Source organism: Anguilla rostrata, chromosome 2 (assembly GCF_018555375.3).
Source record: "Anguilla rostrata isolate EN2019 chromosome 2, ASM1855537v3, whole genome shotgun sequence".
NCBI lineage: Eukaryota > Metazoa > Chordata > Actinopteri > Anguilliformes > Anguillidae > Anguilla > Anguilla rostrata.
In genome coordinates, this window is record NC_057934.1 from 24688697 (window position 1) to 24715957 (window position 27261).

Here is a 27261-nt window from a genome sequence, read left to right on the forward strand (position 1 = left end):
TTAATGAAACGAGTTATCAAACACCCATATCACCCTTGTGAATAAGTAGTTGACTCCTTAGTTACTCAATTAATCAATTAATCAAATTAAATTGGTCATTAGATCCAGCAGATTGAACATAAACAGGCTTGCAGCCAGCCCTGTTGAATTTAAACCTCACTCATATTGAACCTTACCATCAGAGTAAAGTAGTCACCACAAAGTTTCAACAAGCGCACAATCAAAGGAAATTCCAGAAGAAATTAGAAAAAAGTTGTTGAAACATATCACACTAGATAGCCATTTCAGAGGCTGTGACTCCATCAAACCACAGTGAGAGCCATTATCTCCAAACTGAAAACACTTGGAAGAGTCAAATCAAGTCAAACACTTAGCAAATCGTCCTAGCATTAAAGCAGTTCTGAAGGTGTTGATGAGACCAAATCATGTGCTGGTGTGGCCAACTGAGAAAACTGGTCATAACGGTGACTAAACCGATCAGTGACTAAATTAAAATGCATTATTGCATTACCTGTAAGCTCTGTAACAAGAGCTTTTACTGGAACTCTTGGAGCTGACATTTTTAAAGAAGCTAACATTACTCCAGTCTGTAATCCTGTAATCTTTCTTGCCGAGAAGTCATAGCTAGAAAGGTTGATGAGCGTTCATGATGAGGTGTGTGGAGAAGCAGGAGGGCTGGGGTGTGTCTCATTCTCTGTGGGCAGGGCCAACAGGTGATCTTTTTAAATGTTTTAGGGTTAAGAGGTTAGCACACTTGTAAATCCTCAAACATTGCTCTGACAGTCTTTCTTTCTGATATACCTTTCTCCCACAGAAATGTTTGCCACTTCCAACAGTGAAAGAGCAAGAGATATTTGACTGCTGGTTGGTTAGTCTGAGAAGCCCATGCCATGTTACATGTAGTAAACGTGAGGCACATACCATTTCAACAGTGCTTGCATGTGGACACTAGCCTGGATGCAAGCTCTCATGACGTAGTTACCTTCCCTGAGCTGCTTCACTCCCCTGTACTTGTGTGATTTCACTATTCGGGTGGTTCCGGGTTTTCGTGGTTTACCCCCTTCTTTCCAGTCTCGCTTTACTTTCTTCCTGCTTATTTCTAGTTTTACTAATTTCTACTAATCCCTACTAATTTATAGATTGTAAAGTACTAACCTCACTAATATACTAACATGTGAATATTACTAATGGACTAACACACACTAGTTTTGGGTTTTTGATAGTTTAGATCACTATACTAATACATTAACCAGTCTCCCCTTTTCCATGCTGCGCTGTAGCTCCGCCCCTTTTCTTTCTAGCCTGCTCTAACGCTGAGTTCTGCAATTGCCTGCACCTGTCTCTTGCTCTGACTGTACCTCTCTCTCTCTGCACGTGTTTTACCTGCTTCACCCAGGCCGTCTATTATCATTGTTGTCTATGTGATTCCAGTCCGCGTTTTGTCAGTCCCCTGTCATTGAATTAGTTTTCCTAATGTTCTTCACCTGGATGTTGTTTGTTACTCCTCCCTCACTCACTTAACCCCTCTTTGATTGTTATCTTCCCCAGTGTATAAATGTCAGTCTTTTCCACCTGTTCAGTGTCAGAACATTGATCGAATTCATTGTGCCGATTGTTAGTAAGCCTTTGTCTATCGAGATTCCTGCGACACCCCTTTGTACGACTTCGAGTTTGCCTGCCCCTTTTGGTTTTGTTTGCTTCTGGTTTGACCTTCACTTTGCCTTGACTTCTCTTTTGCCTGTCCCTTTGTACCTTCGCCACTCTGATCTCCTGGTTTTTGACACTTCGCCTGTTTTTTCACTATTCTATTCTTTTTACGGCACCGTACTCTCTCTGATTACCTGGCTTCGAACCTCGGACTGAATAAAGACAACGTTTTTTGGATTTCCCTGGTCTGCGTGTGGGTCCTTGCACAGAACATCACAGATTGACGGCAATGTTCCCACACTGTCATGTGCTGCTTTCAGTGCACAGAACTGCAGACATACAACAGACATTTGAGCAGTCAAATATTTTTCTCTCTCCAAGCAATAGGAAGTACATCTTAAAAAGTGCAATTCTATTACCTGGACCAAAATAGGTGAATAATAACAATAATACGAATAAAAAACAATGAAATAATTTGCAGTGGCATAGGCTTAAAAATAAAAGCACAATACAGATAAACTCAAATTGGGATTCAGTTTTACTTTGGTCAACAGTCTCTTCTGTAATTCTTTGGCGGTGCTCACTGTCTATAAATAGACTGCATCTTTGTTCATCATCATGGAATTGGTTGGCACAGAAAGATATTGCTTTGCCTTCTATAAGTCATAGGTGTTAGTGGTAGTGGTAGGGTTAGAGTATGCTAACAATTTGGTTAGAAAAAAACATGGTATCTTTTGGAGTGTATGTTGTCAACAACATCTTCAAATGTTTTTATGCAATATTTATTAATTTGACTGCACTCTGTGTCAATGTTTGTTATTTATTGTTCAGTTGGTCTAAAACAAGAAAGTGTTGTTGTACTTAGCAGAATGAACATAGTTATACAGTAGGTGCATAGAGCTGACCATATAGGAAAAAAGAGAATTCTAACTGTCCACTGCAAAAACAATGCGTGGGATCTGACCCGTAAAGGCACCGATTTATTATAGATCACATACTGCAAAATGATCAAACACAAATGTGTAAAAACAAAATATCACTATTTTTACAGGTCGGCCTGATGCATGTTTTTTCGGTGTATGGTTACCATTATCTTTTTTCCTAAATTGTTCATTTGTCTGTCCATTGTATTTTATTCTAGGGTGGATCTGGGAAGGGGCCATGTGTGGCTGGGTCTACCCCTGGTAAATACAGTATATTCCAAAAAGTATGTGGACACCTGACCATAGGTACTTGTTGAACATCTCATTCCAAATCCATGGGCATTAATATGAAGTTGGATCCCCTTCACTGCTGTAACAGCCTCCACTCTTCTGCAAGGGCTTTTCAGTAGATTTTGGAACATGGCTGCAGGGATTCACTTCCAGTACAGCTGGCACCATACATTCTTCCAAACCCAGATTCATCCGTCAGACTGCCAGATAGTGTGATTCATCACTCCAGAGAACGCATTTACACAGCTCCAGCGTCCAATGGTGGCGTGCTTTATACTACTCCAGCTTACGCTTCGCATTGCACTTGGTGATCTTAGGCTTGTGTACAGCTCGGCCATGGAAACCCATTTCATGAAGCTTCCAACAAACAGTTATTGTGCTGATGTTATTTCCAGAGGTAGTTTGGAACTCAGTATTGAGTATTGCAACTGAGGACAGATGATTTTTACATGCCACACGCTTCAGTACTTGGTGGTTCTGTTCTGTAAGCTTGCGTGGCCTACCGCTTTGCGGCTATTGTTGCTCCTACATGCTTCCACTTTGCAAAAACATCACTTACAGTTGACTAGGGCAGCTCTAGCAGGGCAGAAAACTGACTTGTTGGAAAGGTGGCATCCTATGACAGTGTCATGTTGAAAGTCTGAGCTGTTCAGTATGACCCAATGTTTGTCAATGGAGACTGCATGGCTGTATGCTTGATTTTATGCTACTGTTAGCAGTGGGTATGGCTGAAATAAACAAAACCACTAATTAGACGGGGTGTCCACATACTTTTGGAAAGGTAGTGTACCTTGACCTATTGCCAACCCACCCCAAAGTAATCTGGTCCCACTTGGGTGCAGTTTACGGCTTAGAAAAAGTATCGGGTCCATAGACCTGGGACAGAACAGCACCCAGCCCCATTTTCGAAGCTTCTGTCTGAGGTGAAAATCGGGGGGTTTGGACTGGGTCAGAGCACAGGGTTTCTTTGAGCAACTGGAAGGCCTTGTCTTTAAGTCTCCACGGAATTCTCTGTTATTGGCTAGTCAAAGCTTGATGACATAAACATCCGTTACGTAGGTTTTCAACAATATAATCTGGGAAAAAATATTTTAAATATATGCAGAATCTAACAACAGGCACTCCCCCCTGGTCAACAGACTTGTTTACGGCCACCAAAATCCTAGGGCCGGCCCTGCGTTCCATCGTAGCGGGGGGGCTCTTCGTGATGGGGAGGGTGTTACAGACCTGTTCCTGCCCAGACCTTATTTGGGCATACAAAGTGAAGTGTAATGTGAAAGGCTTGCTCAGGAATGCATTTAAGGGAAGTCCAAAGAAATATTCTGGGAGAATCTGCTTAACAGTTCTCCTGGTACCATAGTCCTCTCGTATGAAAATTTTGGGCATACATCAATAATCTCTTTGTGTTCCTTTTCTTTGTCTTAGTTTGTTATATTGTATGTCTTTTTCTCTACCAATGGAATAGCAGTCTTTCTTTGTTTGACTTTGGAAATAAAATATTTTACCTTTCAGCATCATTGAACTATCGATCCTTGGTTATTACCAACTGTTTGCATGACCTGGGTGTGCATTTCCGCGCGGATCAGTAAGTGTATTGGCCTTATATATGGTTTTGGGGGCAACATTGTAATACAGGTTACTCACTGGACATAGTGATAGTTTCACTAACTGGAAGTAAAGCTGCTCTGGAACAGATGTTACTTTCAGTGTCCAGATGGATCCTAGTATTTCATATAAATAGTAATGGAGCCATAGTCTGGGATATTTTAGATAGTTTCACTAACCAGATGGAGTAACCTTAGTTAGGACTCCCTGAGATAGATAGTTTCGGTACACGGACAAACATATTTTCCAGGTTACTGTAAAGGCGCAAAGTCATGTCAAAAACCTTCCAGTCAAGTCACTTTTTTGCAGTGGGCAGGACTCTAACACTCAATACTTTTTTATACACATACTTTGTGTGATCTGAATTTAAATGTAGTTACTTTGTTGAAATCAACCAAAAGTTCAGTAGGCATTTTTGATGCTATCCAGGACTGAGCTATAATTAATGGCATTAAGGTAGGCCAACACAGTAAGAATACATTTTAAATTGTCTGTGCCATCTGTTGACTTGCCTATATGGCCACAGAAATAATTCCATGACTAGTTCCATTATTTCTGACATGCATATTAAATAATGCAGGTTTTTAGGATCTCTCAGATTTTTCAAATATGGAAATAAAGTAGATACCCTAATTGACTTAACAGGAAATGTATGGTAACATGAAAATTTGAGTTTGAATGTCTTTAGCCTAGGTGTATGTAAACTTTTGGCCTCAACTGTATCTTTCCAATTCACAAGACTATTTATTTATTTATTATTTATTTTGACTGACAGAGGATTCACGAGGTGATCTATTGTTTTTTGTGCCTGTATGGATTTGTTGCCAACATAAATTGACTGTGTGTGCCAAGAGATCAGGCTATTGTTGCAACCGGTCACTCAAAAACATGAAACCCTATGGAAGCAAAGAAGAGACATAAAGATTTCAATTTTGAAAGCCATTGAATACCTAATATTGAAATGTAAATGTCACTAAATTCACATAATTGCAATATTTTTACTGGTTTTTCATTCTTTTGCAGCTCTTTCTTAGTTGGATCACATAACTGACAGACAGTGCACTAATAGGCCAGAAGTTGGTTTCATTGTATTCAGGTATTACAGAAGACCAGGGATTGACATTCCCCCCGAAGCCCCAGTAGTTACCAGACCTATAGCAGTTTAGTAAGCAGTTTGGTGCCAAAAAGCTAATTTTCTCATTGAAGTCCATTCAAAATAACAAATTTACCTTGGCGAAATGACACTATTTTGGGCAGTACATTTCTTCACACTGAACCAATTACTTGCCAGGTATCAATTTTTCTGAGCCCCACAGAAGAACATATGAGATTTTTTTTCATTCACATGAATACCATCACATTTATAATGATAATAATAATAGATTTAAAGAATGGGGTTTTCATTGTTTGTCTTAATGTTTAAATTTTGTTTCAGTTTTTTGTCTTCAATGATTTTTCTTGATGAGTTTTTGACTTTTAAGGAATGTGTTTTAGTTATGGGAATTTTAACGCAATAAAGACACTTTTCATACTAGACAGGGTGATGTTAATCGCTAAAGCTAAGCAAGGTATTGTGCCTTTCTCACTTTTATCTGCCTTTTAAGCCGCGTTTCCACTGCAGGAACTTTACCCCAGAACTAGGAACCTTTTGAGGAACTCAGTGCGTTTCCACCGCAGGAACTAGGGTCTAAATTTAGTTCCGGGGGCTTTATTTTACCCCCCAAAAAGTTCCTGCTCGGGGGGTAGTACTTTCCGAAAGTACAGGAACCTTTTGGGTGGAGCTTGCAGCGCTGAACATTTCTGATTGGTCGAGTACTCGACCTTTTTTTGTGTTTATTTTCAGGCGCCATGTTTAAAAATATGCAGGCGCAAACCGATTTATTTTCATAATAACTTCAAATCAAACTTGTATGTTATGCGGCGCAGTAGCCTACTTTTGGTTATAGCCTGCCAACGTCTTGGAATTATAACGTGTGGTCTTCTGTTCTTTTCTTGCTTTAGTATTCGTTTTATAAAATGCTAAGCATTCGTGCTGGGACAGCATATTACGTACTAAAACATTCAAACGGATTAATTCGGTTGCTGAATATTTTCTTCCGGATTTTCTTTGTTAGCCCGTTGTAATTGACTCAAAACGTTTGATACAGTTATGTGAGGTGTGCGGTAGTTCTGCGTAATTCACATTGGTGATACAGTAAAAGCAAACTGGAAATCACCTTCGCACTTTTTGTAGGTAAAATAACAGGTTAATTCTAGTAATCAGCTACCTTTAGCTTTTTCAGACTGCCATAATTTTACTCTGCCATTTTCAATTCCACAAAAAGACCAGGAAGACTATGGACTAATTTATGGTGCATGGTTCGCATCTGGAGGGCACACTTCGCTGCTCGGCTAGCAGTAACTTCGAAGGAAAACAAACAGTGGCTGTACCACTACTAATTTAAATTTTCACGCAAGTCCGAGTTTTCGTTCTATTCTTGTCATTTTGCGATTAGCCTACATAGAATTGACGATGAGAAAGTAATCAAACAGCAAATTGTTTACAAGTGTGCATGTTTTCTGCTGTTGTTGCCAGTTATATATAAAATGTGAATGCATTCTGTCGCTTCGGATGTCAAGACATGAAAGCGAATGTTCGCATAAAAACATAATGAATGTGTTTGAGAGGATATATAAAACAGTTACAATCTGACTATTGGCCTGTTATATCCTATTTGTTGCATAACAACGGTCCAAGTTCAACTACCCACGACAGTTTTGCTTGACAATGGTAAAATATGCCCAAACGGCTGCAGAAGAATATTTCAATTCCAGGTGATTAAATCGATAAAAATCAATAAATACAAAAGTAACCATATATAGTCATTGTTGGTAACCCTACAACGGGTTACCAACAATGACTATATATGGTTACTTTTGTATTTATTGATTTTTATCGATTTAATCACCTGGAATATAAGTGGAATAAACCCCTCCGGGCTGTCCCGGTTATTAGAAAATAATGTAGGCTACTTTGGTGGTAGTATGGGGTTACAGAAGAAATCATATGACAGATGGACCGACGACAACGTCGCTTTTTCATACGTCAGTGGGCTAATTTGCCTAATCTTCGCGGGACTTTAGACCGCGGTGGAAACGCAGACAACCATGGGCTGAAGGAACCTTTTAGTTCCTGGTAAAGTAGTTCCTGGGACTAAAAGTTCCAGGTAATTTTGGTGAAAACGCGGCTTTAGATGCTATTCCTACATTTTAGGTTACATTCTAGCTTAGTTCTAACATTTCGTGTACACCATTCCTCTCAAGTGGAGCTACTGGCCAAAACACATGCAATGAGATGTAGCCTAAACTGCAGATTTGTGCTGGATTGTAGACTGCTACGTAAATGTTGATGTACAGTCCTGTAAAGTAATTTGTGTTTATACGATTATGATACTGGCATTGCATGAAACAGGATTATAAAATAGCTATTTGTCCAACCAGAAGTTGAAATTCAAGTCTGAAATTTTGCAGTTTTGGCTACATTTATTTTCTAAGTGTTTGCATGGGCCAGCACAACCAGTTTCCATTACTTTTTAGCATCGTAATTAAGATGTTACCTAGCTAGCTGTTACTAGCTTGACACATCAGTCAGAACCTTTATTTAAATTCTCGGAGGTACAATTGAGGGCCAGGCCCTCATTTTCAATGTAGCCGAGATTACAAACACAATTAAAACGCAATAGGTGTAATAAAAGATCATAGAATATAGCAACAGTAACTAACATAGTAAATAATAAAATAACTAGAATAAAATACAGTAAAATATAATAAAAAAATAAAAATAAAATAAAATAATAAAATAAATAAAATCAGCACAGATAAGATCAAAAACAGATACACTCAGAGACAGGAATGTTCAAAACCAGCGATCTAAACTGCCCATAAGTTGGTAGAGAGCTGATTTTCAGAAATTGTTGGAGCTCATTCCAGGAGGTTGGGGCACTAAAATGGAATGCTGACTTCCCAATTTCTGATCGAGCCCGAGGGACCTTAAGCATGAGCAAGCCATTTGATCGGGTTTGATAGGGTCCAGAGCGCCACTCTAACAACCTTGTAATATAAGGTGGAAGCATTCCGACAATGGCCTTAAAGATAAACAAAAACCAGTGTTTATCACGCCTCACTGCCAGAGAAGACAGACCCACCTTGGCATAGAGGACACAGTGGTGGGTACCATAACTATCGCCAGTGATAAATCTGAGGGCAGAGTGATAGACTGTGTCCAAGCGCTTGAGGGAAGAAGGAGCAGCAATTCTATAAATAATGTCACCATAGTCTAATACTGAAAGGAAAACTGCTTCAACAATTCTTTTTCTACTGATCATAGGGAAGCAAGATCTGTTTCTATAAAGGAAGCCAATTTTTTGTCTCAGTTTGCTGACAAGATTATCTATATGGAATTTAACCTCTTAGCGCACAGCCCCTAGTGGTGGGCACGCCCGCGTGCCTAAATTACTAAACTCAAACATTCGGTGCTACTGCAACCAACGTGTGAGATGAAAACAGAAACGCGTTGTTTCAGTTTCATTAGTAGACGATACATGACAACTATGCCGAAAACGGAGTTTCGCAGCCGCACCATTGTCGCTCCGGTCGTTCATTTAACACGCACCCCCTCCCTGCAGTCTCATCTAAAAAACACCCCCCACCCTTGACATAATGGACAATATTGTCTATCCTGTCATTAATAAAAAATATTATTTCACCACTAAAAAATCGTATTCCGTCATAGCAACAAGATAAACCCGACAATAGCCCTAAGATATGCCTATACAGCAGTGAAAACGCTGCTCACTGAATAACAAAATAAACGAGAAAAAGTTTTTAAAAATGATACCATGTCATTCTACAGTCAATAGCTCGGACTAAATATTGAATAAATATAAAACCTTACTGTTGGTTTTACGTGTAGAGATGTCCCTTTTGAGACTGCGTGGTCATATATTGTCTTGGACAATCCGTTTGGGAAATATAGGCGCATCTGTGACGCCTGGGTATCTTCCAAAATAGCTGTGCGTAACACCACACCTGTTGTTTACGGCGTCGTCGCCCTTTTTAGTACAGTCTGACTTTATTTACAATTCATTTATTCAGTAGGCGAGAGTATAAGCTTTCTAACGATGTATAACATGTCTAATTCTGCTTTTGGAATGGCGTTTTATAGGTCAGCGTAACAGAAAATATTATTAGCATCGAATTCACTTACGCACTCACTCTGTTAGCAGACAAATACGATGCACCTAACGAAACGTGTTCAAGGATATTTCGTAATTTCTTGGAAAATACTATTATTATTGAGGACTTCTGAACATAGCTAAGCCATATGTTTGCTGATAGACCTAGCTGACATCGTTTTCTGGGGCAAAACAGAAGCGAATAGAACAATATCATTGATACTGTCTCTGTCTCTATCTACTGAACATAGAGGAGATTTCATCATTGCTATGTAAGTATTATCGTTCAAAATATTTCGGTTATAAACGTTATTTTTGAAATTGAGTATCTTTAAATAGGTTAGTGGTGTTATATAATGTAAATATTTCACACTGTAATGTAAGCGTTAGACGGAAGTGTAATAGTTTTTGTGAAGCATGCAACAGTGATGACGTCATAGCTGGAACATTGCCAAAACGTGGTGGACGGGTGAAAATTGTTTTCATGTTGTCTCATCCCCATACAAGAAAACATACGAGAGTACAGAGTATAGAAATACACACGAGTTAATTATTACACATTTAGGTACTGTACCGCATTGTGTGACAATGTTTTTGCATTATTTTTTTAATCTGATAGCAATGTTTCATCTTAAACCCTCATAAGGGGCTCATTTATATGCTTTATAATGGACAAAAAGCATTTTATTCAATTTTGGAGAGATTTTGGATATGTTTCTGGACACCTAGCTATTTTAGACCACTGTACTGACTGAAAGCTTGTAATTCCCATTTGAAAATTATGCAACAGTGATTTTCTTGAGTCAAAACAGTTGATTTGTAGTGAAATACATGGATATGTTATGATTTACAGCAATGCATAATTTAGACATTTTGGATAGATTTGGAGATGCTGGGTACACTGCTTAGTTTTTGCTTCGTACATCTATAGTAGTTCTACATATCCACCCTTAGATTTTATGAACTTGTGGTCAATAAGTTTTTGACCTAGCACATGTATAGTTTAACCTCCTGCATATATTCAATCTCGCAGTATTTCATTGCAAACTTAAAAAGTGCAAATTTATTTTGGATTTTTTGTCAAAACAATTGCATTTGTGGCACTTTATTTCTTCCAAAATTATGAATATAAACTAATCTGTTAGTATTGTAAATTGTACAAATGTCTTGCTTCATTTAAGCCATTTTTCAAGTCTCTGTGGTGTTCACGTCTGGAGTTATAAAGCTTTAAATAGGGTACCCCCTAAATTGGCAAGGATTGGCAAAATTTGGCTTGTGCCTTAAGAGGTTAAATGAGAATTTCTCATCAAGCCAGATGCCAAGATATTTATATTCAGAAACTCTCTCAATTTTAGAACTATTTGCAGTGGATATAAATATACTATCATAATCAGTGCTTCTGGCCCTAGTAAACAACATGAATTTTGTTTTGCTTGCATTAAGAACCAGCTTAAGCTTAACAAGAGCCTCCTGAAGGGCATTAAAAGCAAGCTGCAGTTTCTCAATGGCAAGCTGAGCAGAATCAGCAATACAATATACAATAGTATCGTCTGCGTATAGATGGACTTGACAATCACTTAGTGAGGAAACAATATTATTAATGTAAATGGTGAAAATGATAGGGCCCAGAACTGATCCCTGCGGAACCCCCTTCGACACAGGCAGGAACCCAGACTGGGTGCTCCCAGACTTCACACACTGAAATCTCCCATACAAATAATTATGAAACCAATCACAAGCTTTACCATCTAAACCAATGCTGCACAGCTTCTGTAAAAGCAAAGCGTGATCGACTGTGTCGAAGGCTTTAGACAGATCTACAAAAAGGGCAGCACAGTGTTTCTTACTGTCTGGAGCAGACATAATATTGTTTGTAACTAGCGTAACAGCTGAGATACTGCTATGCTTGACTCTAAATCTGGATTGATGTGGGCTTAGAACTGAATGACTAGAAAGAAATACTTTGAGTTGATTATTTGCCAGAGATTCCAGAATTTTAGCTAGGCATGGTAATTTGGAGATTGGTCTATAATTGTTTAGATTATTTCTATCACCTCCTTTGTGCAGTGGAAATACATGTGCCAATTTCCAGATACTAGGGATATGCCTGTTGAAATAGAAAGATTGAATATGTGTGATAACTGCTCTGCAATGAATGGAGCAGCCATTTTTAGAAAAAAGGGATCTAATTTATCGTCTCCAGTAGCGCTCCTGGGATCAATGGTTTGCAAGGTCTCAAAAACAACACTAGCCTTTTCGAATAAATGCCCAGCCTCAGCAAAGTGCTTGTTGAAAGCTAGGCAAACCTCATTAAGATCAGAGATCAAACAGTCACCAGAATCAATGTGTGAAGGTAGGGAAGTAGTGGGTCTGTTTTTGATTGAGTTCACTGCCTTCCAGAATTTAGCCGGGTTAGCATAGGAGCAGGTAATTAGATCTAGGTAATATTTGGATTTGGTTACTCTTACCGAAGATGTGAATCTATTCCTGATTTGCCTGAAAGCTGCCCGATGTGAAGGGTCACCGGAGTGTCTGGCAAGAGACCAGGCTCTATTCCTTTCTTTGAGTAAAGCTGCTAGCTCAGGTGAAAACCAGGGGGTGACTATCTTTAATCTCTATCTTTTTAAAGTTTTTTCAGTGGAGCATGTCTGTCAATGACAGAAAGAAGAGTCTTTGTGAAGAAATCCAGAGCCAAGTCGACATCAGTAATCTCAGATGTGTATTGTATATTACTATGGGAAACGTCAGATAAAAAGGCTTGCTCATTAAAATGTCTTAGATTTCTCCTTATAACCTTGTGAGATTTTGTTTTCATTAGCCGAGTACTTCTAATGCAGCCAACAGGGCAATGATCACTGATTCCAAGCTCAAAGACACCACAGGCAGTGATATTATCAACCCTATTAGAAAAAATAAGGTCAATTAGGGTAGATTTTGAGCTGTCTTTCAGATTTGGCCTAGTGGGTTCTGTTATTAGTTGGAATAAGTTAAGGCCAGCACTAACCTCCTTGAAATGATTGGAAGTATCATTCAGCCAGTTCAAGTTAAAATCACCCATAACAATCAATTCAGCATCGGAATAATGGGACAGTAGATCCGCTATTGCATCAATGGAGCCTAACTCAGCAGATGGGGGTCTATAGACCCCAACCACAATTACTGAGTTAGGCCCCAGCTGAACCTTCAGTGCAAGGAATTCAAAATATCTTGGAATTGTGACAGCTTTTAAGATTGTTACAGAGAAACCTGTTTGTTATTCCACAAACAGAAGTAAAAAATTATAACACATAAACTATGATATTCCTCAAACAGAAGTAAAAAATGTTTTGGTGTATCCAATGAAAACATTTTTTCTGTGTATGCTCTGGCAATCGAAACTCGAAATTAGTCAAAGACCTCTTTGACATGGTTGAAACCAAATGCATGTGATTATTCCCCATTCAAAAAGAACAGAAATCTAAACTCGGAGCACTGAGTATTCCAAAATAAGCCTACATAGTTTTGAATACAGTTGGGGAGGAACACTTATGTAACAATCATTTTAGGAAACATGCAATGCAGGCTATGTGTACCCAGCTGGCAGGTCACAGAACTCCAAAAAGCACTAGTCTTATGTCTGTCCGATTTACACTTCCAATGGCTCATTTGCAAAACAAATATGGATATAGATACGTTTGTACCTGTTCCCTCCAGCATCTTCACAAGGGCCTTGTTGTTCTAGGACTGATTTGCACTTTTCGCATCAAAGCACGTTCATCTCTAGGAGACAGAACGCGTCTCCTTCCTGAGCGGTATGATGGCTGCATGGTCCCATGGTGTTTATACTTGCGTACTATTGTTTGTACAGACGAACGTGGTACCTTCAGGCGTTTGGAAATTGCTCCCAAGGATAAACCAGACTTGTGGAGGTCCACAATTTTCTTTCTGAGGCCTTGGCTGATTTCTTTTGATTTTCCCATGATGTCAAGCAAACAGGCACTTTGAGTGCCTGTTTGCTTGACATCATGGGAAAAGGTAGGCCTTAAAATACATCCACAGGTACACCTCCAATTGACTCAAATAATGTAATTTAGCCTATCAGAAGTTTCTAAAGCCATGACATCATTTTCTGGAATTTTTCAAGCTGTTTAAAGGCACAGTCAACTTAGTGTATGTAAACTTCTGACCCACTGGAATTGTGATATAGTGAATTAAAAGTGAAATAATCTGTAAACAATTGTTGGAAAAATTACTTGTGTCATGCACAAAGTATCTGTCCTAACTGACTTGCCAACACTATAGTTTGCTAACATGAAATCTGTGGAGTGGTTAAAAATGAGTTTTAATGACTTCAACCTAAGTGTGTGTAAACTTCCGACTTCAACTGTATTTACTTAAGGAAATATTTAGCCTAGCACTATGAAATTTCAAACAGTCCTGACATGTCAGCAGTCATTAGAAATGTCAATTATATTTGTAACTTGATTGAATACAATAAAAACCAAATACAATTAAAACCAAATTACACAGAGTCTGATATGATTATAATAGAGTTGCGGAATAAATATAACAGTAAATAAAAATGCCCTATAATGTCCATACACAGGCATTTTTTTGAACATACTAACATTATTAAGAAAACACATTTCCAAAGGATACGCATGACCATTCATATCCTCAGATTATAAAGCATGGGACTTTATTCATGAAAAAAGAGTTGTGAAGGGAGTTGTGGTAACGTCCAAATCAACGATGAAAGCTATTTTTCTTTGTTAACACACAGCTAAGCTTTGATAAAGCAAATAGCCTGCCACACAGACCAATCTGATGAGTACTTAGAAATGTACGCGACCAAGTGGCTGTTTTTTTTCCATTTTTCCTGGTTTTCTTTCTTTTTTTTTATAGCTCACTCAATGTTTATCATCTCATTGCTCTGTGCTGACAGGAGAGATATGACTCGTGGGCAATTATCTTGAATAAATTCTAAATTAAAAACAATTTTACTGTATACAGTATATACTGTATACTGTATATTTTACTTAATGCAGACAAATATCTCAACATGAGGTGATGTCAGACTGCTCAAACCTTTAAACCGGTAGATGAATAACCATTTATAAATGTAAATTTGATTGAAATATACAAACAAAATATTACGAGCAAAAAGCATAGCCTGTCCCTATGTATAGCCCATCACAATAATATATTTACCTCTCCTTTCCCATTAAAATAAGAGCAGCAGTCGTTTGACTGCCAGCTGCTATTCTAGGAACGTGAGTCCCATCGTCAAAGTGTTAAAGGTATACTGTGCAGAATTTTTTATTTGAAAATATTATAAAATGACTACGCCAAGGCACAATTTACCCAAATTTGTGCACATTTACCTGTATTTGTTATTCTAAAATGTGTTCCGAATGTTTCTGGGCATGGCGCCCTTTTCTGTGTGGGGAGGGGTGGGTAGCTTTTGTATCTAAATCTGTTTTGTATCTGTTCTTTCATCAAGATGTCTCCCCCCACCCCCCTGGAAAATTCTGTTAGTTTATAGTTGCAACCAGAGGTGTCACTAGGGGGGTGCCGGGGGTGTGGACTGCACCCGGTGACACCATCAGATGGGGGTGACACCGAACTGACTGCCAATAATTCTTGTGTCCATTGTTTTGTGTAGCGACAAGTTGAATTTTTCCAAAGCAGTTTACTGCCGGTTGACTTAATTAGCGGTATAAATGTGATGAGAATCACTGTCGTTTGAATGCATAACACGCAATTCCTTGAGCCCACACCTGCCTACATCCCTACATATTTAAACTACATCCCTCGGATTGAACCAGATGCTACGACCTTGTGCTTGTGGTTCTGTAACCCCTCCCCGACTCTCACTCACTCAACATCCACTGATACGCAGCGGTACTTTATTATCCACCGAGGCGTAACGCTGCATTGCTGAGGTAAAATGGGAAGTGGGGAGTAATAATCAAGCACAAAAATGTGACCGTAATGTTAACATATAAAACGTTAAAACATGTTCGGTAACTTTACGTGATGATGCATTTCAAGGGGTATATCCTAATGAGATACATTTGTGTATATAGTTAGCCGTAGTAGTAGCTCGCATACGATTTAGCCTCGTTACGAGACGGCTACGGTGTGAATAACTGATGGAGTAATTTAGCTGCAGTAACTCAAACACCGCGGAGACTCCCTGTTATAACTTTGAATCGCGCACACTCTGTTATGTTACATTACAACATAGGTTTCTGTAAATACTTGAAAATGAAAACATATGTTACAATATACCAAATAAATTATTTCAATTTTTATTAAATAATTGAATGCAATTCACTTATGCTTATCAGTTTGTATAAGCACACATATCATATAATGAAATAGTAATCATGAAAAAAATGGTTTTAAGCAGGTGTACTCAAACTTTTGACTTGCAAGTATATCATAATATAGCCCAGTACAGCACATAAGTAAGGCATATGTGTGTGTGCTTGTGTGTGTGTGTGTGTGTGTGTGTCTGTGTCTCTTGCAGACTGTCGTGTGCAAAGCGAAGCGGTGTGAAAGCATGTGAACTAAGCGTTACACTGACTATTGTGGTACTCAAAATATTTGGTTGGCAGGTCTGGGTATCAAATACTACAGATTAAAAAGTACACTCAAACTACGTGAACACTGTCAAGGAACAAGATATATTTTTATGAATGCTATATACTTTACTTGGAAAGGACACAAAAAATGATACATGGATACTGTCAGGGAGTGATAAATATTAAGAAGTTCATAGTCCATAGAGACTATGTTTGGATGTCTGTGTTACGTCCCCTGCCTCTGCTTGCCTGGGTAGTGCAGGTGGAGGTAGTTGCTTAATTACTTAATTGCCTGATTGCTTCCACCTGCCTGTGGCCCAATATAAGCCCAGTAGTATGAGGCAGGGGAGATTTTCTTTTGGGTCTTGTGATTTGTGGGGAGAGCTTTGGTTTTGTGAACTTTGTGGGTTTTTGTTTGTAATTTAGATTAATAAATGTCTGGGTTTGTTTTTAGATCAGTTTCTGTCTTGTTTTTGATCCATCTTTGTTTGTTGCGGCCAGTCGAGCCAGCCATAACAGTCTGGCTTTCTTGAAAGATGCTTACTGTATACAATTTAAAAACCCAGAAGTAAAAAATACAATAAACATAAATTGTTCATGTACATCAACATCAATTTCCATTTTGCCTATGCTTTTTCTCTTAAAAAGTTTGGAACTCTGTAGTGAGTGTTGCAACTGATGACAGATGATTTTTACGTGCTGCACACTTTAGCACTTGGCAGTCCCGTTCTGTGACCTTGTGTGGCCTGCCGCTTTGTGGCTGAGCTGCTGTTGCTCCTATACATTTCCACTTCAAAATAATAGCACTCACAGTTGACTGGGGCAGCTCTAGCATGGCAGAAATTTGACAAACTGGCTAGTTGGAAATAGGCAGTGCCACATTGAAAGTCACTGAGCTCTTCAGTACAACCCATTCTACTGCTAACGTTGGTCAATGGAGAATGCATGGCTGTGTGCTTTCAATGGGTGTGGCTGAAATAGCCGAAACCACTAATTAGAAAGGGTGTCCACATACTTTTGGAAATGTAGTGCATGTTATATCTGTCCAGAAACCTTATTTTTCTCCTTTCTCTCCTCATTAGTTTGTAAACAGTGTCGATTTTACTATCAAACATTCGACTATCAAAGTTGCAGCGCTACCCACACTACATACAACTGTACATGCAATACAGTAGACAAATTTTATTTCAGCTTTCATAAAACAAACTTTTTTTTTCAACTTAGGTAGTGGGAACACAAAACATTGTTTGGAACTGTAAAAAAACAGGCTCTGCCAGTAAGGCAGAGCTGAATTCCAGGTCTATTCCACTGACACTGATAAATGTTTTTTTTCAATGTGCCACAGATTGAAAGACCCCTATCTATAGATGGTTATGTGTAGTAAACTTGGGGTCCATACCTTTTCAACAGTGTTTGCATGTGGAAGCTAGCTTGCAAGCAAGTTTCATAAATGATTATAAGTAAACTGAATACAAGGGTTAATAATGCATGTTTCTAGGACTTCTACAGAACTTTCAAGAAAACCTTTTCTAGAAATTACCACACACAAAAATGCATCAATTCCATCTCAAATGACTTCTCTGCATTGTTTTTAAATTTTTTTTTTACCAATACACGATACCCACTTGTATATTTCAGATTATGATTGATGTTTTTTGTGTATTGCTGTTTTTGTCACTGTATGGATTTGACTCAAGCACAAATGGACTGCATCAGTGTGCAGTGTACCAAGAGAGTATTTTTGCAACCAGTCGCTCAGATACATGAAAACTGTAAGTAGGAAGCAGTAGACCTACATGTATGTTGAACAATATTGTGTAAATCTAAAATACTGCTGAAACCTGCTGAAAACAAAACTATTTGGGGGTTTGGGAGTTACTTTTGTTCAAATAACTAAAATGTATGATTGTTCACAATTGGACGGAAAAGTCTGTTTCTATTTCCCATTTAGAAGTGTTTGATGGATGTCTGCATTTTTAAAAAATTATGCGCATCAGTTTCTTTAATTTTAATATCATCAGCCTGAGCATTCATAACGGATAGTCCAGAACAGAATGTTCATGGCCCCAACAGCTTGTCCAGTCCCTTCAATAAGATGTAAAGGGCCAGGAGGGTAACATCAGGATGCCCTGGGAAACCCAAGCTTGGGTCTAGGCTATCCCTGGCCAATTTGAGCCCGCAGGATGCCAGTACCTGAGTGGCCATCCTCATGGTATTTTCGGAAAACTGTCCACTCTTTTGAGGGACACCATCATCCAAGCTGCACACCTGCTCCAGCACTCCCTCCACCTGCAAAAACAGGTAATCAAGTAGAAATGCAGCACATTACCACTATGCAGCCGCTTAACAACTGCCATCTACCACATGCTAAATTTTCCAGCTTTACTCGTTTGTACACTTAAAGGTACAGTATGTAAGTTTTGTGTAAGAACACTTTTGTTCATATTTGGTTAAATTTCCTTCCCACCCTGACAGATATAAATAAAAGGCCTAAGAAAAAAATCTGGTCTTTCTGACTGGTCCAGGCTCTGAAATCAGCCACTCCAAATTTCACTGCGCCTGAATCTTAACAACCAATCAGGACAGCCGTCTGCCCTGCCTCCTGTTGCACATTCACAGCACTGTCAGAGCAAACAGGGCCGGCGAGGCTAGGGCTACACAGATAAGTGCCAAGAAATTGTCCTGCTAAAAAGATGAAACCCTAAGACAACCCAAAATTAACATTTTTCACAAACAATTTGATTTATATGAAATTAACTTCTGACTGATTATGATAGAACGGGTCACATATAATTTTACAAGTTTTAAATGTAATATGACAAACTTACATACTGCATCTTTAAAAAGAGCTGTGGGTACTGTCCACGCACAACTGGTAAAACCCACTTCATACAGTCAATTTCCACTTTATTTTTGATTATATTATACTATATAATTATACTACAATTAAATATAATTACTGATAAGTGTGAACAGCTCACCAGTTCCAGCACCTGACCTCTGACTTCATCATCCAGATCCAGAATAAGAGTCACCACCTCTTCATTTAGCTCTAAAAGACAAGGCCTCCAGTAAATCACATGCATGTACGCAGACACACACACAAGTACACAAAGACACACACAGACACACACACATTGAATTTGATATATTTATAATTGTAATCTTTTTAACAAATGTTGTAAATTAATTTTAACCTAATGTTTAAACTACCATACCATTTTGTTCTTTGATTATTGGTTTAGCCTTTGTCTTCTCATTGTTCTTTTGTTGAAGCAGAACTGTAGATAAGAGGCTCTCCCTCAATGCTTCTCCAAGGTTTAAATAAAATAAACTGGACCACACACACACACACCCACACACACACATGCACAATCAGTAAAAATGACCTCCATGCAGGAGTGTATTTCACAGATGGCCACCATATTTAAGAGGTAATCAGAAAAAACAGGGTAAAAAGAGCCAATGACTCACCGGACAGAGCACTGACCAGGAAACCAATGGGTTTGACAAGGTCATGTGCGTCAGAGGACTCAACACTATCCAGTCCCAACAGCTGAAGCAGATCCTGGACACTCCTGGACACGCTACCTGTGAAGATGCCTTCCTCCAGCTGAATAGACAAATGCAGAGTAATCCTCAGAAAAAAAGACATTTTTTCACCATATCTGTCATCACATATAAGTCACTGATAAGCACTGGACTGAGCTTTCCATACCATTTTATAGGGAGTAGGTAAATGCTTTACCTAAAATAAACATAGAAAAAATAGTCTACCGTCTTCAGAACTAATTATAACAATATCAGCAACATCGGAGACCAACAGCAGAATATCAGAATTCAGTCTAGACGCATACATGCCTTACCACTTCTTCCCTGGTAATAACTCTTAATAAGCATCATATCAATTTTTTTCCTGAACGTTTGTGTGGCCTTTGCGCAGCTCATCACCATGGAAACAAACTCAGCACTCGCTAATTTTTTTCACTTGCCATTCAATTGTCAGTCAAGATATCGAAAGGAATAGTTTTCTAATGTTTTGCTAATAAATCATGCCTTGGAAATGCTAAACTATTGTGCATGTTAATTATCAGAATTATCATGATCCACCATGGTACTTATTTGTAATGTGTGTAGTTTTTGTCAGTTAGTAATACTGATAACTGAGTGGGCCTTAAAAATCATTTTAAATTAACTGTATAAGAATTCAAACAAATGCCCAGTTTGATGATCACTCTGAAAATGTTTTAAGGATGTGTGTACTCTGCGATTTCCTTTAAAAGTTGATATTCAGATTAAATGACAAACATTTTAATGGCTTGTATTCTCTAACAGAGGGAGATAACAAGACAGGTAAAGCACAGCAGATATACCTCTTTAAAAAAACACAGACTATACATAATAATTTTTCAAAGATACCAAGGTTTGTTCTCCATATAAATGATACTTATCATGGTGGTGTCTACAGCCGCGTTTCCACTGCAGGAACTTTACCTCGGAACTAGGAACCTTTTGAGGAACTCAGTGCGTTTCGACCGCAGGAACTCTAAATTAAGTTCCGGGGACTTTATTTTACCCCCAAAAAAGTCCCTGCTCGGGGGGTAGTACTTTCCAAAAGTACCGGAACTTTTGGGGTGGGGCACAAGCGCTGAAAATTTCTGATTGGTCGACTAGGCTACTCGCAGTGTTTTATTTCAACCGCCATTTTAAAAAATCTGCAGCTGAAAACCGATTTATTTTCATAATAACTTGAAATCAAACTTGTATGTTATGCGGCGCAGTAGCCTACTTTTGGTTATAGCCTGCCAACGTCTTGGAATTATAACATGTGTGCTCTTCTGTTCTTTTCTTGCTTTAGTATTCGTTTTATAAAATGTTAAGCATTCGTGCTGGGACAGCATATTACGTACCAAAACATTCAAACGGTTTAATTGGTGACACAGTAAAAGTAAACTGGAAATCACCTTCCGCACTTTTTGTCAGGGTAAAATAACAGGTTAATTCTAGTAATCGTCCCTTTTGCTTTTTCAGACTGCCGTAATTTTACTCTGCCATTCTTCAATTCCACAAAAAGACCAGGAAGACTATAAACTAATTTATGGTGCATGGTTCGTATCTGCAGGGCATACTTCGCTGCTCGGCTAGCAGTAACTTTGAAGGCAAGCAAACGGTGGCTGTACCACTGCTAATTTAAATTTTCACGCAAGTCCAAGTTTTCGTTCTATTCTTGTCATTTTGAGATTAGCCTATATGGAATTGACGATGAGAATGTAATGAATTCAACAGCAAATTGTTTACGACGTGTGCATGTTTTCTGCTGTTGTTGCCAGTTATTTGTGGAATGTGAATGCATTCTCTCGCCTCGGATGTCAAGACATGAAAGTGAATGTTCGCATAAAAACATAATGAATGTGTTTGAGAGGATATATAAAACAGTTACAATCTGACTATTGGCCTGTTATATCCTATTTGTTGCATAACAACGGTCCAAGTCCAACTACCAACGACAGTTTTGCTTGACAACGGTAAAATATGCCCAAACGGCCGCGGAAGAATATCTCAATTTCAGGTGATTAAATCGATAAAAATCAATAAATACAAAAGTAACCATATATAGTCATTGTTGGTAACCCGTTGTATATAAGTAGAATAAACCCCTCCGGGCTGTCCCGGTTATTAGAAAATAATGTAGGCTACTTCGGTGTTAGTATGGGGTTACAGAAGAAATCATAGGACAGATGGACCTACGATAACGTTGCTTTTTCATACGTCAGTGGGCTAATTTGCCTAATTTGCGGGACTTTAGACCGCGGTGGAAACGCAGACAACAATGGGCTGAAGGAACCTTTTAGTTCCTTGAAAAGCAGTTCCTGGGACTAAAAGTTCCGGGTACTTTTGGTGGAAACGCGGCTTATGTGTTGAAAGAACCCAATGCACATACCATGCAACCCAATTCATACAGGTCCTGAGGGGACTTCAGTGTCTTATATAGGGACACCCAGATGAGTTTCCTTGCACTTTGATCCATGTCTCCAAAATCTTGAAGCTCTGCTTCCACACGCCACTTCAGCCTTGGAAAATCTAAGCGTACAAAGAAAAAAGTAGCCAACGTTAAACTGACAGCAAATGACAACCTCAGGGTTCGTATGGTCATGAAAAACCTGGAAAAGTCATTGAAATTTAAAATGCAATTTCCAGGCCCTGGAAAAGTTATGGAAAATAATATTTTTTGAAAAGTTTTGGAAAAGTAATGGAAATATAGCTAAAGTTGCATCAAATATAATTACTAATTAATCCAATCATAAAAAATAGTATGTATAGTAATAAAACGTAAATTGGCACGTAACCTTTGCGGCATTTTGGTGGTGTGAGAAGTTAATTCGGTCTGGCAGTCTGTTTACAGGCACGCCCAACAGGCACGCTTCTGCTAATGTAGCAGTTAGTAAACGTAGGCCCTAGTGTGCCGACAATATGCCAGGGAAGTGCAGCTTCAATAATATATCAGGACTCGAAATTAACTTATTTACTTGGTAGCACTGGTGCTCCCAACTTCAAAAAGTTAGGAGCACCCACCAAAATATAAGGAGCACCAACCATATATGCAATAGATTTTTTATTGATAAAAAACGACAATATAACAGTATGGTTTACAAGTAACAGTTAAACTGTCACATCTAAAATGTGTGACTTCAAGGAATTGCGTGTTATGCATTCAAACGACAAAGCGCTTCTCGTCACATTAATACCGCTAATTAAATCAACCACCAGTAAACTGCATCGGAGAGATATTAGCTGTTTCAACCGGGTCGCTACACAAAACACTACGTTAACGTTTCAAAAAAAATGCCGTAATCGTTCGCTTCAACTTTTCAGCTTTCGATAACGCTAATAAATTGAACATAAACTTTTGTCTTCAGGTAACATTAGTTAACGCATTAGCTCTCTGTGTCGCGTGACAGTGGAGTGCAGCGAAAGGGAGTGATTGAAGGCTAATATTAACCAATTTAAAATCAGCATTAAAGGTAAGAATGTCAAGCTCACGATTGGTTAGAAGGGTCACCGTCAGCTCACAAGGCACATACTGAGTGTACTAACTAGCGAATGTACAGAGAAAGAGACGTTCGACTGGAAAAAGAAAAAAAAAGGTTGCACCAGAACAATTATTTGCACTCGCACAAATGCTCCCAATTATATTTCAAAATGGTCGCAATTTCGAGCCCTGTTTGAGACATTGACAAAAATGTTAAACTATTCTAATTAAAATATGACAGAGTGTATCTAAAGCCTGGTGCACACTAGAGGATTTTCAAATCTTAACCGATTTTAAAAACGTGGGAGACCACAGACATAACGACAGATTTAACCGATTTTTCATATTTTAATCATAAGAACGCACACACCAGACGATTCAGTCAAGACGCAGGACCACACACGGCGTTTATACTAAACAATTTCAGAGTGGCGATTCCAGGGACTTTTTTTATTTCCGCAAGCTGATTCCCCGTCTCCATGGAGACCACAACGTTACAATAATTACATATATACATAATACAATAATATTGATACTTTTGTTGCTACGTGCAGTTGCCTAACCGCATCGAGTGAAAAAACAATATCGTCCGCAGAGAACTTCTTCGGTTTCGGCAAGCCGAAATAAATTTGGTTGGTGACGCCTCCCGGTCAGCTCGCTCTCATTGGCTGTTGCGGGTTTCTGCTCAATATTCCATCGCTGTTCCTTTCACACTACAGGATTTCAAATCATAAATATCAAACATGAAATCCTGTAGTGTGAGATCGGGGAGACTCCGATCCAGTCGGTAATATTAAGATTATGTCTGTAAACCCCTCACACCACAGGATCATTTGTTCAGATAATCGGTTCAGATTAACCTCGGATCGGGAACGCCCCCGCGATTGTCGGGAAGAGCGAATCGAGCACAAAATCGGCCCAGTTGTCCTCTAGTGTGGGGCCAGCATAAGTGTGTGTCTGTCTGGTGTTTATTTGTTTTAGAGAGGCACCATATGTTTCAGATGCAGACCTAATTTTACTTAGTGTTACAATAAATAATTTTAAATCGTCCCGATGAGATAAAGTCATTTGTTTTGGTCATGGAAATTCAGTTAAAGGGTTGTGGAGAAGTCATGGAAAAGTCATTGAAAATCATTGGTGAAAAAGTGTATGAACCCTGCAAGCTGCAGTCAGTGTCAAAACCTTGCACCCTTAGTATTAAAATACTGAACATGGGACCTTTCAATGCACAGTCACAGTCTGGGCAGCTGTATACTATATTTATGTATGCTATATCAGTCATTCATTTTGGCTTAGACTTTGTAAATCTACCTAGATGGTATCCTGGCAAGACAGCCAATGGGACAAAACAATGATTGATAGATTGACATGATTTGTCACTGGTCTAAACTGGTGGACAGCATCTGTTACTATGCCATATAGGCAGAGGTATCTTTTGCTAAATGGCATCTTCCGCCTCACTTGCTGAGATTTGCTGACTTGCATAGTTTTAATTAAAACAAGTACTTATTGAAAACAACATTTTGTAAAATGTCCACTTCTTCTGACAGCATATTACTTCCCCCCAAACACCACCCCCAAACACTCCTACTTCTTGCCTAGTTCAGGCTCTGGTATTTTTATATTTTTTACATTTTTAAACTTTAAGATTGTTCCTCTAATGGATTGACATTAATGTAATCTGTATGTATTCAGGATTTTTAGTTTGGTTCTTGCTGAGCATAGCTAATTTGCATTAGTGCTTTTCTGGCGTTAAACTCACTGATCTGGCACTGTGGCTCGCACAAATCAGGTGAATGAACTATACGAATGTTCTCCTGCATTGCAAGTCGGTCTGAGTATGAGTGACTGCTAAATGAATTAGTAATGCAATGAATGCAACAAGTACTCACCGTCAGCCACCGATTCTTCTAACTCTGGCATACCTTTGAGAACAGTGAAAAAAGGACAAACTGTCACTGTTCTCTGTAGCACCTACTGCACAGTAATGCTTACATTGCTAATGCTGTTTACACCTCACATTATGGCATTCTGAATCACAGCTCTATGTTGATATAAATAATGCTCTGTGGTAATATGCCTGTAACAACTAAAATGTAATATGACTGCCCAGCCCATCTGCCTGCCTAAACACCTTTTAAGCAACAGCTGTTTGACACAAACCCACAGTGTTCATTGGCTTATTAAAAACATATTAAAATCATGAGTGCTAAACAGTACCTTACACATACATCTTGCATTTCTGCAACATTTTGTTTGATATTCCGTCATTTTAACCCTCATCTTTAAGTTAGGTTTTAGCTCTCTGTCAATCTCTGTCCCTTTGGGTGCTTGGCAGTGATTGCAAAGTTAGAGATTAGTAAATCAAAAGGTCAGTACAATACCATCTGAAAACATGAACTGTTTTGCAGTGCGCTCTGAAACAGAGAAAAAGAGAAGTTTCTCAATTAGGAGCAACTCCAGTGACAGGTAAGGTCACACCTCAAGATATCCAATATTCCAGCAGCGCCCTTTCAGAAACCATGCAGGTATAATGCTACTACTTCTATCACAGTGTGCTCCACTTTGAAGAGTGCCATTTATCCAGGGAGAGCAGTCCTACAAAGCAGCTGATTTACACATGTGAATTTGGCATTTCTCATGAGCATGTCTTAGGTCAGCGTTTCCCAACCAGTGTGCCATAGCACCCTGGTGTGCCCTCAGGCGAGGTTAGGTGTGCCGTGTGAAAAATCCTTTAAAAAAATGTAAAGGTCAACTGAATTTTAAAAACTAAAGTGAACAAATTTCAGTCACAAAAGCCAAAATAAATGCTATGTACAATGCATACTGCTTAATTAAAACCCCAAAATAACATTTAGGCCTACTGTTGACACATCACATCATGGTCAATACGTTGCTCACTTTTGAGAATAGTGCACCATGAGATTCTGTAAATTTGGAAGGTATGCCGAGGAAGGAAAAGGGTTGGGAAACGCTGTCTTAGGTTTTGCAAAAACATTTCAAGGGGAGCTTTTACAGCTTCATAAGTGTTGCTTCATAAGTGTTGCCCCATCCCTGCACTTCTTGGTAAATTGTATTTGTCCTAATACTCGCTGTGTACTAGCTTAATCTTCTGCCTAGTTTGGCTTTGCAGATGTTAGACCAGACTCTTCACTTAGTTATCCAAAAGATTACCCTGAAAGTTTCTGTCAAATCCCTTACATTTCAAACAGCAGTTTTCAAGTCTAAGTGGTACAGTTCCATTTGTTTGAGAGGCAATCTTATGCATACAAACTGGCTGAACAATCACCCGCTGACGTCAACGCCCTTGGATTTCAGATTGTTTCAGATATGCTGAGGAGTTTATACAGTCTTGCCCTCCATAAAAGGTCAGGACCATCAGCTCACTTGACACTCGGGATAAAATGCAATGGCATTCTGCATATACAAGACAGAAATTCTGGCAACTAATATTTCAGGCAGCTAATCCAATATATTTATGTTACATCAGATGACTATTTTCCTCTCTGTTATGAAGGCAACAAATAGCCTTAACAGTGAGGTTTATGGATACAATTCCATACAAGTGGTAAGGCTAATCAACTGTGTCGATGCAGGGCTACAGCATTTGCAGGCTTTTGCTCTCTTCATTCACTTATCCAAAGATTCACGTATTCTTGATTTGAATAATTAAACATCTCTCCACAGTTCTGATGATGAGTGTGATTTAAAGAGGCCTGAAACACAGGCTGCATTACCGCCCCATAGGAGTTCAGCACACCTGAAGAGAGCGATGAAGGTTTTAACTATCATCTAAAATGGCTGGCACTCACCCTTTGTCGTCTTCAAATAGAGGGGGTGTACTTTGAATCCCAGAACGCAGCCAGCATCCAGTTTCAGTTGCTGCTTACAGTCTACTTTTCCACCAGCTTCCATCTGCATGAAAACAAGCCTGAGCCAATGATCTCCATTTAATTACTCAACTTAAGGCTACAATCTTGATA

General features: G+C 38.8%; 1 protein-coding gene across 3 annotated transcripts in view; it reads right to left on the reverse strand.

Annotated features, from left to right (window-relative positions):
* Nucleotides 1-15949: 15949 nt before the first annotated feature.
* LOC135247648 (uncharacterized) overlaps nucleotides 15950-27261 on the reverse strand; it is a 50549-nt gene continuing 39237 nt past the window's right edge. For 2 of the 3 annotated variants that reach the window (XM_064321359.1, XM_064321357.1), the window contains 7 exons: nucleotides 27091-27193; nucleotides 25663-25695; nucleotides 25171-25203; nucleotides 22190-22329; nucleotides 19723-19861; nucleotides 19230-19300; nucleotides 15950-18537 (listed from right to left, as the gene is read on the reverse strand). In XM_064321359.1, coding sequence (XP_064177429.1) covers nucleotides 18307-18537; nucleotides 19230-19300; nucleotides 19723-19861; nucleotides 22190-22329; nucleotides 25171-25203; nucleotides 25663-25695; nucleotides 27091-27193 — 750 coding nt within the window. In that variant the 3' untranslated portion in view covers nucleotides 15950-18306. The remainder of the gene's footprint in view (nucleotides 18538-19229; nucleotides 19301-19722; nucleotides 19862-22189; nucleotides 22330-25170; nucleotides 25204-25662; nucleotides 25696-27090; nucleotides 27194-27261) is intronic. The other variant, XM_064321358.1, reaches the window with a different exon arrangement.